We start from the raw sequence: 12,229 nt of genomic DNA on the forward strand, positions 1-12,229 counted from the left end.
TCATAGAGAAAATCCAAGGTACAGTCCAGGTCAAAGGCAATAACAATAGTAATAAACATTGTCTTATAGAACTGATCCAACAAGGAGCAGAATCCAATGAGGTGCATGCTAAGGTGGTTGGAAAGGAACTGACAAGATTGGCACTCTAATTGCCAAATCAACAGTCACGCTGGTGTTAAAGTGCACGAGGAGCTATAGAATTCTACTCTACGAGGTCATAAAAACATAAGAACAGCCCTGCAGGATCAGGCCCAAGGCCCATCTAGTCCAGTATCCTGTTTCTCACAGTGGCCCACCAGATGCCACTGGAAGCCTACAGGCAGGAGTTGAGGGCATGCCCTCTCTCCTGCTGTTACTCCCTTGCAACTGGCAGAGGCATCCTGCCTTTGAGGCTGGAGGTGGCCTATAGCCCTTCAACTAGTAGCTGATGATAGACCTTTCCTCCATGAAGTTATCCAAACCCCTCTTAAAGCCATCCAGGTTGGTGGCTGTCACCACATCTTGTGGCAGAGAATTCCACAAGTTGATTATGCATTGTGTGAAAAAGTACTTTCATTTGTTGGTCCTAGATTTCCTGGAAATCTATTTTATGGGATGACTCCTGCTTCTAGTGTTATGTGAGAGGGAGAAGAATTTCTCTCTATCCACTTTCTCCACTCCATGCATGATTTTATAGACCTCTATAATGTCTCCCTGCAGTCGTACTTTTTCTAAACTAAAAAGCCCCAGGTGTTGAAGCCTTGCCTCATAAGAAAGGTGCTCTAGGCCTCGATCATCTTGGTTGCCGTCTTCTGCACCTTTTCCAGTTCTACAATCTCCTTATTTAGATGTGGTGACCAGAATTGTACACAGTACTCCAGGTGTGGTCGCACCATAGTTTTGTATTTTGCAGTTTTATTTTCAACCCCTTTCCTAATAATCCCTAGCATGGAATTGGCCTTTTTCACAACTGCAGCACATTGAGTTGACACTTTCAACGAGCTGTCCACCACGACCCCAAGATCCCTCTCTTGGTCAGTCACCAACAGCTCAGATCCCATCAATGTATATTTGAAGTTGGGGGTTTTCGTCCCAATGTGCAACACTTTACCCTTGCCAACATTGAACCACATTTGCCATTTTGTCGCCCACTCCCCCAGTTTGGAGAGATCCTTTTGGAGCTCCTCACAATCCGTTTTGGATTTCACTACCCAAAAGAGTTTGGTATCATCTGCATATCTGGCCACCTCGACCTCCCTGCTTACTCCTGCTTCTAGATCATTTATGAATAAATTAAAAGGCACCGGCCCCAGTACAGATCCCTGGGGGACCTCACTTCTTACTTCCCTCCATGTGAAAACTCTCCATTTACCCCTACCCACTGCTTTCTGTCTTTCAACCAGTTAGCAATCCACACATGTACTTGTCCCCTTATCCCATGATCGCTAAATTTCCTCAGGAGTCTTTGATGAGGAACTTTGTCAAAAGCTTTTTGGAAGTCCAGGTATACTATGTCAACTGGATCACCTTGATCCACACACTTGTTGACACTCTCAAAGAACTCCAAAAGGTTTTTGAGGAAAGATTTACCTTTGCGGAAGCCATGCTGGTTCTCTCCCAGCCTGTTCTATGTGCTTTACAATTCTTTCCATCAATTTGCCTAGAACAGACGTTAAGCTAACTGGCCTGTAATTTTCCAGATTGCCCTGGATCCCTTTTTGGAAATTGGTGTTGCATTTGCAACTTCCCAGTCCTCCGGTACAGAGCCTGATTGCAGGGATAAGTTATATATTTTAGCAAGGAGGTCAGCAATTTCACATTTGAATTCTTTGAGGACTCTTGGATGGATGCTATCTGGCCCTGGAGATTTGTTAGTTTTCAGTTTTTCCAGACAGTTTAGAACATCATCTTTTGTCATTTCTATCTGACTCAGTTCTTTCGCCTCCATCCCCAAAAAGCCTGGTTCAGGAACAGGTATATGCTCAGTATCCTCTGCCGTGAAGACGGACGCAAAGAACTCATTCAGCTTCTCTGCAACCTCCATATCCTCCTTAATAATCTCTTTCACTCCCTCGTTGTCTAATGGTCTAACTGCCTCCCTGGCAGGTTTCCTGCTTCTGATGTATTTAAAGAAGTTTTTGTTATTCCCCTTGATGCTTTAAGCTAAATGTTCCTCAAACTCTCTTTTCACCTCCCTTATTGTCACTTTGCATTTCTTTTTCAGAGTTTTTGTTCCTTTCTGTTCTCTTCATTTGGACAGGCCTTTCAATTTTGGAAGGAAGTTTTCTTCTCTTTTATGGCTTCCTTGACATTACCTGTTAGCCATGCTGGCATCCTCCTGGACTTAGTGGTACCTTTCCTCCTGTTGGGTATACAATCTAATTGGGCTTCTAGTTTAGTGGTTTTGAATAAACTCTATGCATTCTGGAGCGAAGTGACTCTCCTGATTTTCCCTTTGGCTTTCTTTTCACCATACTCCTCATTTTGGGGAAGTTTCCTCTTCTGAAATTCAAAGTCTCTGTGTTAGACTTCCTTGGCGATTCTCTCCCCGCATGTATGCTGAATTGGATCGCACTATGGTCACTGTTCCCTAAAAAGTCGATGACATTGACATCACGCACCAGGTCCTGGGTGCCACTCAGGGTTAAGTCCAAGGTCGCCTTCTCTCTGGTTGGTTCCAAGACCAACTGTTTTAGGGCACAGTCATTCAGCGTATTTAGAAATTTGACCTCTTCATCATTACCTGACTGTGAATTTACCCAGTCTATGTGTGGGTAATTGAAGTCACCCATTATTACAGCCCTGCTTCTCCTTGACACCTCCCTGATTTCCTGCTGCAACTCCCAGTCACTGTCAGCGTTTTGTTGTAAACCGCCCAGAGACAATAGCATGTCCCCAGTAGCACATTTCCTTTCAGGCCTTGTATTGTCACCCACAGGGTTTCTGTGGAGGACTCCAGTCCACCTAGGTTTTCTACCTTGTTAGACTCTATCCCTTCTTTAACATACAGTGCTACTCCACCTCCAAGGCACCCCTCCCTGTCATTTCTATAGAGTTTATATCCAGGGATAACAGTGTCCCACTGGTTCTCACTCTTCCACCATGTTTCTGTTATGCCCACTATATCTATTTCTGTGTTAGCAACCAAGCACTCCAGCTCACCCATCTTAGCTCGGAGGCTTCTGGCATTGGCATATAAGCACCTATATGCTGGATCATTCACCTGGTGTATGCTATCTTTCTTTGGACTCTTGGACCAGCTGGCACAGCCTTCTGTCTGCTCTTTATGCGGTTCTGCTCTGTCCCCTTCTGTTTTATCTGAATCCTTTGCACCCTCGTACTTTAAAGGATGGCATTTGCTGAACCGGATACTGTCCAGCTACTTTAGTCTATTCCCCAGGCGACATTTTAAAAGCTGCTCTGCAACCTTTTTGATATTAAGCACCAGCAGTCTGGTTCCATCTTGGTTCATGCAGCCTGTTCCTTTTGTACAGGCCTTGCTTGCCCTAAAATGTATCCCAGTGCCTAACAAATCTAAACCCCTCCTCCCGGCACGAACATCTCATCCACACATTGAAACCTCTCAGCTCTGCCTGTCTCACTGTACCTGCACATAGAACAGGTAGCATTTCTGAGAATGTGACCTTGGGGATCCTGGACTTCAATACGCTACCTATCAGCTTAAATTTGGCTTCCAGGACCTCTTGACTACATTTCCCCACATCATTGGTGCCGACGTGCACCACGACAGCTGTCTCCTCCCCAGCACTGCCTAACAGCCTATCTAGACGCTCTGTGATGGCCGCAACCTTCGCACCAGGCAGGCAAGTCACCGTGCGGTCAACACACGGGTCACAAACCCATCTCTTTATACCTCTAATGATCAAATCACCCACTACAAGGAGGCCCCCCACCCCCCAGAGGAATATCCCCTGTGTGAGAGGATATGGGCTTATCTTCTACAGAAGGGGTCCCTGCTAAAAAAGCATTCCCCTCTTCCTCAGACTGATGTCCTCCTTGCCCGAGACCTTCGTTCTCCCTGACAGCAGAGGAGCTATTGGCCCTGGAGTGGGACGCATCTACCATGTCTCTGAAGGTCTCGTCCACATGCCTCTCTGTTTCTCTGAGCTTCTCCAGATCTGCCACCTTGGTCTCAAGGGAACAGATTTGTTCCCTGAGAGCCAAGAGCTCCTTGCTTCGAGCACACACCCATGACTTCTGCCCATGGGGCAAATAGTCATACATGTAGCACTCTGTGCCATACACTGAGAAGTGCCCCCTCCCCTGCTGACTTTCTATCTTCATACTGTTTTTGTTGGCTGTTTACAGTATTTAGAGATAGTTTATTAGAAGGATAGGTCTCAGCTGTGATGGCCAGCTATTTAACTGTCCAAACAGCCTTTCTCAAGAATATGAGGAAGGGATTTGTACTTAACTTCTCTTCTCCACCGGGCTCCTTGTGACCACAGGGGCTTGTTCCAGGCTCCCCCGCACACTTCCCACTAAACTCCCATGTCCTGTTTGCTATCCCTGTTCACTATGCTCTGTTCGCTATGCATATGTTCCTGCACAGAATCAGTATCCAGGCTTATGAATACCCAGAGGATCACTTTAAAAATCTGAGTACTTTTTCACACAACGCGTGATCCACTTGTGGAACTCTCTGCCACAGGATGTGGTGACAGCCGACAACCTGGATGGCTTTAAGAGGGGTTTGGATGACTTCATGGAGGAGAGGTCTATCAATGGCTACTAGTCGGAGGGCTGTGGGCCACCTCCAGCCTTGGGGGCGGGGTGCCTCTGAGTACCAGTTGCGGGGGAGTAATGGCAGGAGAGAGGGCACGCCCTCAACTCCTGTCTGAGGCTTCCAGCGGCATCTGGTGGGCCACTGTGCGAAACAGGATGCTGGACTAGATGGGCCTTGGGCCTGATCCAGCAGGGCTGTTCTTATATTCTTATGAGTGTTACGTGTCCAATCGTCAAGATAACGGTAACACTGCATGCGATGGGTGGCTGAAGAACCACAAGGAGCTATAGAATTCTATCTGTGAGGTTACTGCGCAGACACAATACCCAATTTTGTGAATGTATGATGGATCATGACAAAGATCTGTTTGTATTTTAAAATATATTACCTTTATGAAACCATCCAATTATTACATAAGCATTTCTCACCTGTTGCTCAAAATGTTTTCTCTTGTTGACTGCAGTATAGTTGAAAAAGTGTTTATGAACTGCAAATAACTGTTGGGAGTGATGTAGTAGTGCCTTTTTGTTTCCTTCAAATACTTCTCAGTTATGATAGATACATTTTTGTGGATGTTTACACACACATTAACGAGCACATTTATGAAGTTCTGGAAAGAAATAAGATGATTAAAAATGTTAGATAATATGTTTATATATAGTACATTTCTTTTTACATATTCTATTTTGCAATGTAATGAGTAGTTCCATAGAGGTAAAAAAACAAGTTCTTTAGTGGCTGTGTAGCCACACTTATGGAATGTGCACATACAATGCACCATGTGTGTGTGTGTTGAACCATATTTTCCAGCAGTCAGTCTCTGGGCCTTACCTTGTGCAGGCACCCATGCCTTGGTCCTTCAACAAACCAGGCAATTTAATATCTCATGAGTCAGAAATACCCACTGGGCCAAACCCTGTCAGCTGACCCTCAACTTGTATGTGGTCTGCGGACCCTAATTCAATAAAGGTGAATCAGGACCAATAAAACTCCTCCCTTCAAGCCAGCGTAGCTGTTTGAGCAACTTGTTGCATTATGTAGCCCTAAAAACTCACCCTGCCCTGCCTCACTCACTCCAGAACTCAACCTTCACCTATGCTCAAGCACTCCTCCTGCCTCTGGCCCTTTGCTTTTGTCTGCCTAATCTGATACCCAACCCTAGCTGTCTTCAACCATGTTTTCTGCCTCTGGCCTTCCACTTCTCACCAATTCATACTCAAAGTGAGCCATCACCACTGTGGCCTGTCTCAGAGCTTGACTAAGACATAACACCTCTTTGGAAGCCACTTCCACTGCTACTCAAACCTGATTTGATGGTTCTTGAGCAAGTGGGAATTGGCCGTAGCAAGCACCGAATTCCTCTGCAAATTGCCCCCATTAAGGTAAAGACAAAGAGAAATAAGGTGCATCTCATTTATCTTATTGCCCTTTAGTTTTCATGGGTCTCAACTGTACTTTACATCTTTATCCCAAGTTTACAAAATGGGTAGAAATAATTCATGTAAAGCTTGAATTTGCACCAAATGCTTAATGGAAATCAATTGGATATTGAATGAGAACTATCATAATTAGAACTATAGCAAATAGTTTGCAAGGTGATAAAATGCAGCAATATACTACCTCACTCTTAAATGTGCGATCGTGGCTAAAGTAGCTTTTTGCAACATGGCAGAGGGCTTCTTCGGGCCAGTTTTCATACCAGTCAACTGTACAACAGTTAACAATGGCAGGATATGTTCGGCAACGCTGACGGAAGACCAATCCTGCAGGACTTGTTGTCAAAGCTACATGAAGATTACTATTTACCCTCTGAAATAAAGATTTAACATTGAGTGAAAACTACACATATGTATGCCACTTCCAAAAACCAAAACCACTAGCCCCTTCAGTTTCTGCTTTGCGTGGGCTGTGAAGATCACATTAAACAAAATATTTTCCACTGAATATCACATTCAACAAAGTATTTTCACACTGAGTTCCCATATATTAACATATATGGAATTAAAATATATATATCATAGAAAAATAGTTGATTCAAGGAGAAAGGTAAAGGTCTATTAGGTTAACATAACATATTGTGAAGTACTTATGTTTGTTTAAAGTCAGTGGTCCGAACCTTCAATCAGTTAGTGTGTACTGAAGGTTTATCTTGAAAGACTCTGGTCACTCCAATGCCTCCACTATAAAACATTTTTTTTTGTTTTGCTATATTTAAATATTCCACAATCAAGTACAGGAGGACTTCAATATCCATGGATTCATTATCTGCAGATTCACGTATCTGCGGCTGGGTAAAAGACATCTGACTTCAGCATACGTGGGAAAAAGGGAGATTAATTCAGCACCCTTGCATATTCACAGATCGGGGGTGGCTGGAAATGACTGCAGAGGTCAATTCCAAATGCCATTCTGTATTTTGAAGCTTGAAAATGGCTCAGTTTTAAAAGGGGAGGTGATTTCCCGGTGATTTTTGGCCAATTTGGAGGCATTCGGGGGCACAGAGCAACTGAGGGGGAGCAGCTATGATGGTAAGCAGATCCCCCCTGCACACCCCCACCAAATCTGATATTTTAAAGACATTTTCCCCAACCTAGAACCTACCTCAAATTCCCCATTGCCCCAATGCCTCAATATTCACAGTTTCCGTATGCGCAGTTTTACCATGGAATGGAACCCCCGTGAATATCGATGGCCTTCTGTATAGTACTATATAATACTGTATAGTACAAATTAGATACTTGGAATTCATATAGTTTCATATCTAATTTAAAAAGCCCTTCAGGATCCCATTTCTTATGTTAGTTGAAATGTAACTATTGATCCAGTGCAATTTCTAGTGCAGAGTGCAGGCTACCATGGAAAATGATTACTAAATATATGTATTAATACATTTATAAATTTATTATTGAATAAAAATAAGCAATTTCCTTGCTTCCTGTAATTTAATATATCCTCTTATGACTTAACCCCGAGTTTAACTTTTTTTTGCCACTGAATTATTAATATTGCATTATCATTACCAGAATACTAATAAGAGGCATGATTCAGACATGAAGGTTTTGCTATGTTAATAACTGACAATCTCAATTAACTGAATCCCTGGAAATAGCAACAACATTAATTAGCATGATATAATGCTTCAAAAGGTTCAAAGTGCTTCTCTTACATTATTCTTAGTATTTATTTAAATACTTTATTTTAGAAATGTATATCCTACCCTTCAATATATCTTTCAAATATTTCTAGAGTAGTTTACAATGTCAGAACAAAACCCAAACAAAGCAAGAAGCAGCATACAAACAACACAAGAATAAAAACAGCAGATCACTTAGCAGCATTAAAAAAATCTCAACAAAAGTTAAAAGTCATCAGAAAATAAAAAAGAATGTCTTCTAAATATGAATTCAGTGTGCATGTAGGTTCATGTTGGAGTAATCTTTATAACAGGTATTAAAGTAAGTATTATTCTAGTAAGGTAGGTATTATCCTCATATTGCTGATTTAAGCACAAAATATGTATATTTGGAATTTCAACAGTACTATTGTTTCAAAGTACTGTTATTATGCTGACATATTCAATATAAACTGCATTTTAAATGCAGTATATTTAGTAGTCTGACATTGTGGCCACCAAATTAAATATTAAAAACAGAGTTCAAAAACTCTGGATTCTTGAAATAAAAATGAAGTTCAAAAAGTCTCATCCCAGACACTTTTGAGGAGTAAGATTTTAAAAGAATTTTGAAGTGTCACATCATAAGCGAAGATTTGAAGTTCCTTATGAACAGGATTTATTCCATGACTTTGAAAGTTTTTTCCAACATGAATCTGAAGTTACAATGAAGATATGGTTGATGTTTATGGGAGTCAATACAAATTCATATATGGACACGATAAAGTACAGTCATACCTCGCCAACCATGGGTCTCCCAATCACAGTTTTAAGTATCCATGACTGGGAAATTGTGACAGATCTCATCAACAGCGATCTGAGTACCAGTGGTTTGATGAGATTTTTTGGTAAAATGGGGTGGGGTGGGGTTTTTTTTGCTATTTCCAGGGATCCAGGTGATTTTTGGGTGCTCGGGAATGATGGGGGGGGTCAGGGGTAATTTTCAGGGCTCAGGGGTGATTTTCAGGGGTTCAGGAGTGATTTTTTTTCTATTTTAAACTGTATTTTGCAGTCTTTTTGTGACCGTGATTCCTCTAACCCCCTGTTTCCCATTGGTTTTAATGCCTCACCAACTGCAAATTCGTCAACCATGAGGTTTCCCTGGAATAGATCCCTTGCAGTTGGCGAGGGATGACTGTAGTTTGAAACAGCTCATCATTAGGTTGCTGTCATCTTAACATATATCATGGACCACATAGTTCTCTTTTGATTTTATATTGTTTAGTGCATCTTATGTTTTGTTAGCATTTTTACTTTGCATGATCTACTACCATTACCATTTATATATGACTGTATAATTCATAATACAGTCACAAAGTTTATATATTTCATTTCTCATGAATGTTTTTCATTTATTGTATCATTGGATCTGTTGGGTTGCAATTTGAATTCTTAATTTCAGATCTTTTTACACTAATTGTGTGGTGCTTGTAGAAATGTGTTTAACGTTTATCTCAAATATATTTAAAATTCTACCTTTAAGAACAATGAGTAGATGTCTTCCACATTGTTGCTGGACTTAGCCTTTTCAGCAACAGATGTAAGTGTTACAATAATGTGATCCATCTCTTCTTTTTCAAATAAATCAGGCAGTTGTCCTGATTTTAGAATGCAGCTTATGTCTTCTAAAAATGACTCCTAAGACAAATAATATTTGTAAGTAAACTCTCTATGGCTAGTTAGTTTTTCAAAGAACTAAGGACATAAATATTAGCCACAATCCAGCAGAGTTGAACTCCATACTCTGTGTCTAATTACCTCTTAGGGGTGTGTATGGAACCATTTTTTGTGGTTCAGTTTGAATGAAAACCAAATTTGATCCGAACCTCCAGACTGTGACCCGGTTCAGTTGAACTGAACGGCAGATCAGTCTGTTCGCTCTAACTGGGTCAAACTGGTTTGATCCGATTCAACAGGCTATGCTTGTAAAGGGGAAGCCGGTGGGGATTCTCCTTTACAAGCAAAGCGGACTCCTGCCTTAAAAAGGCTTCTAAGGGCGGTTGGGTGGAGGGTAGTGAGAGGGCACCTTACTAGTGCCGGTGGTGGATCCTCTAAACCCTGGCATGCCCCACAGCAGTGTGGCCTGCACAGTGGCACAGTTCCAGCCTCTTTGCATGAGCAGAGGCCATTTCCATGACTTCTGCACATGTGCGGAGGCCAGAATTGCACAACCGGTGTACTGGCCATGATGCTGGGTGGAGTGCTGGGGTTTAGAAGAGCCATTACTACTACTGCTGATAAAATACCTTCTCACTGCCCCACCCCCGGCCACCCTTAGAAGCCTTTTAGCAATAGCACTTACATTTATATACCGCTTTATAGCCGGAGCTCTCTAAGCGGTTTACAATGATTTAGCATATTGCCCCCAACATTCTGGGTACTCATTTTACCGACCTCGGAAGGATGGAAGGCTGAGTCAGCCTTAAGCCCCTGGTAAGGATCGAACTTGTAACCTTCTGCTTACAGGGCAGCAGGGTTTTTTTTACCACTGCTCCACCAGGGGCTCTTTTAAAGACAGGATTCCCCTTTTCTTGTAAAGGGGAATCCTCACTGGATTCCTAAGAGAAATGATATGCTCACTGGATGCCCCTTTACAAGCATAGCCCCTCAAAATGTTGAACTGGGTCAAATCAGCCTGTATTTGTTTGTTTGTTTATTACATTTCTACACCGCCCAATCCAATGGCTCTGGGTGGTTTACAAACTAAAAATAAAATATAATCATTCCAAAATCAAACATAAAGCCATAAAATCTGAACAATTAATACAGATTAAAACAGTTTAAAACAGTTAAAACAATCAAAACAATTTAAAAGCTATGGAAGGCCAGACCAATGGTAATGGACTGGGCCTAGTTCAGTCTGAACTCGGACTGGCTGCTTTTTTTTTTGAGGCCAGTTCAGTTTGAGTTCAAAACTGACCTGGTTCAATTTCAACCGGTTCTGCACATCCCTAGTTACTATATATTCCAAACCCAACATAGCATGAGATAAAAACAAGTTCATGAGGAAAATGTTTTCGTTTGAAAAGAATTATTTATTTCAAAAGTAGCTCTTATTAACAAACATAGTTCCTGAATAAGGCTTTCCAGACCAAATATTCCACAGCTACTCACATGTATTATCTTGATGTAATTCTTAATGCGCATCACATGTATTATCTTGATGTAATCCATAAGAGAGCCCTTAAGACTTACTTGTTTGGCCTGAATTTTCAAGGTTTTAAATTTTTTTTAAAAAGTATTTAAGAGGCAGAGAGGCACCTTTTAACGCGGTGATTCTCTTTATTTAATAGGGGGAGAGTAACTGGCCCTATCCACGCCCAGCACAGTACCTCCAGTGATTGTTGCTGGTGTCTATCTTATGTTTCTTTTTAGATTGTGAGCCCTTTGGGGACAGGGTTCCATCTTATTTGTTTGTTATTTCTCTGTGTAAACTGCCCTGAGTCATTTTTGGAAGGGTGGTATAGAAATCGAATGAATGAATGAAAACAATTTTATCTGCAAAGTAATCAGCAAAACTGTCTCAAGGTGCTATGAAATAGTCTATGAAAATATGTATTTCACCACACATGTAATGAAAAATTTTCCCCATTATCTGTACTTTTTTGGCTGGTACACTGTTTTTATTCTGGGGTAAGTTTTCCCAATACTGATCTTCAAGTTTAGATTTAGATTATTCAAAATTCAGGTGACCACATCTGAAAGTGTCTAGGCCACTGGCATTCTAAAATGCTTCCTGCCCAATAGCACCAAAACTCCAGCCATAAATTTGAAGTTTAAAACTTGTGAGAAGTTTTAAGAGAAAGAAAGAGAGACCAATAAAAAGGTACATAAAAAAGAATGATTTCTCTGTTAGAGGTTCCTTTTTCAACCCTTGTTTAGGAGAGATGGTCACTGTAATGGAGACACACCAGGGCCCATGCACATGATCATGAAAAAGAGGGTAGAAGGCAGTATATGCCTTTGGCAGCAGGTCTTGGGAAGCAGCAGCCATCATTGTAATAGAACACTGAGGCTAGAGGGGCTGGCATCTGTGAATCTGCAAAGCACAATCTGGCATCTGCAAAGCACACTATATGATCTTTTGTTCAGTAGGGCTGGTCCTGTCTCCTGCCCCTTCATGACAAATCAGGGGCAGTTGATTATGTAATGAGGGTTCCCAGTCTCCTTGTATTTTATTTATTGTTAAATTTATATACCGCCTTTCATTAAAACAATCCCAAGGCGGTTTACAGCAAAATTTAAAAACAAGATTGTAAAAAAGACACAATTAAAATATTGAACTAAAAATATAAAACACAAGCATAAAAACAGTACAAAATACAAAGAGC

The 12,229-nt window shown here is 41.4% G+C and overlaps 1 protein-coding gene across 14 annotated transcripts in view; it reads right to left on the minus strand.

The window, feature by feature from the left end:
* The window catches only part of DNAH14 (dynein axonemal heavy chain 14), a 477,343-nt gene that overhangs the window by 104,121 nt on the left and 360,993 nt on the right, over positions 1 to 12,229 (minus strand). For 13 of the 14 annotated variants that reach the window (XM_053307834.1, XM_053307849.1, XM_053307840.1 and 10 more), the window contains 3 exons: positions 9,375 to 9,536; positions 6,347 to 6,535; positions 5,155 to 5,336 (listed from right to left, as the gene is read on the minus strand). In XM_053307834.1, coding sequence (XP_053163809.1) covers positions 5,155 to 5,336; positions 6,347 to 6,535; positions 9,375 to 9,536 — 533 coding nt within the window. The remainder of the gene's footprint in view (positions 1 to 5,154; positions 5,337 to 6,346; positions 6,536 to 9,374; positions 9,537 to 12,229) is intronic. The other variant, XM_053307866.1, reaches the window with a different exon arrangement.

Source organism: Hemicordylus capensis, chromosome 1 (genome assembly GCF_027244095.1).
Source record: "Hemicordylus capensis ecotype Gifberg chromosome 1, rHemCap1.1.pri, whole genome shotgun sequence".
NCBI classification, from domain to species: domain Eukaryota; kingdom Metazoa; phylum Chordata; class Lepidosauria; order Squamata; family Cordylidae; genus Hemicordylus; species Hemicordylus capensis.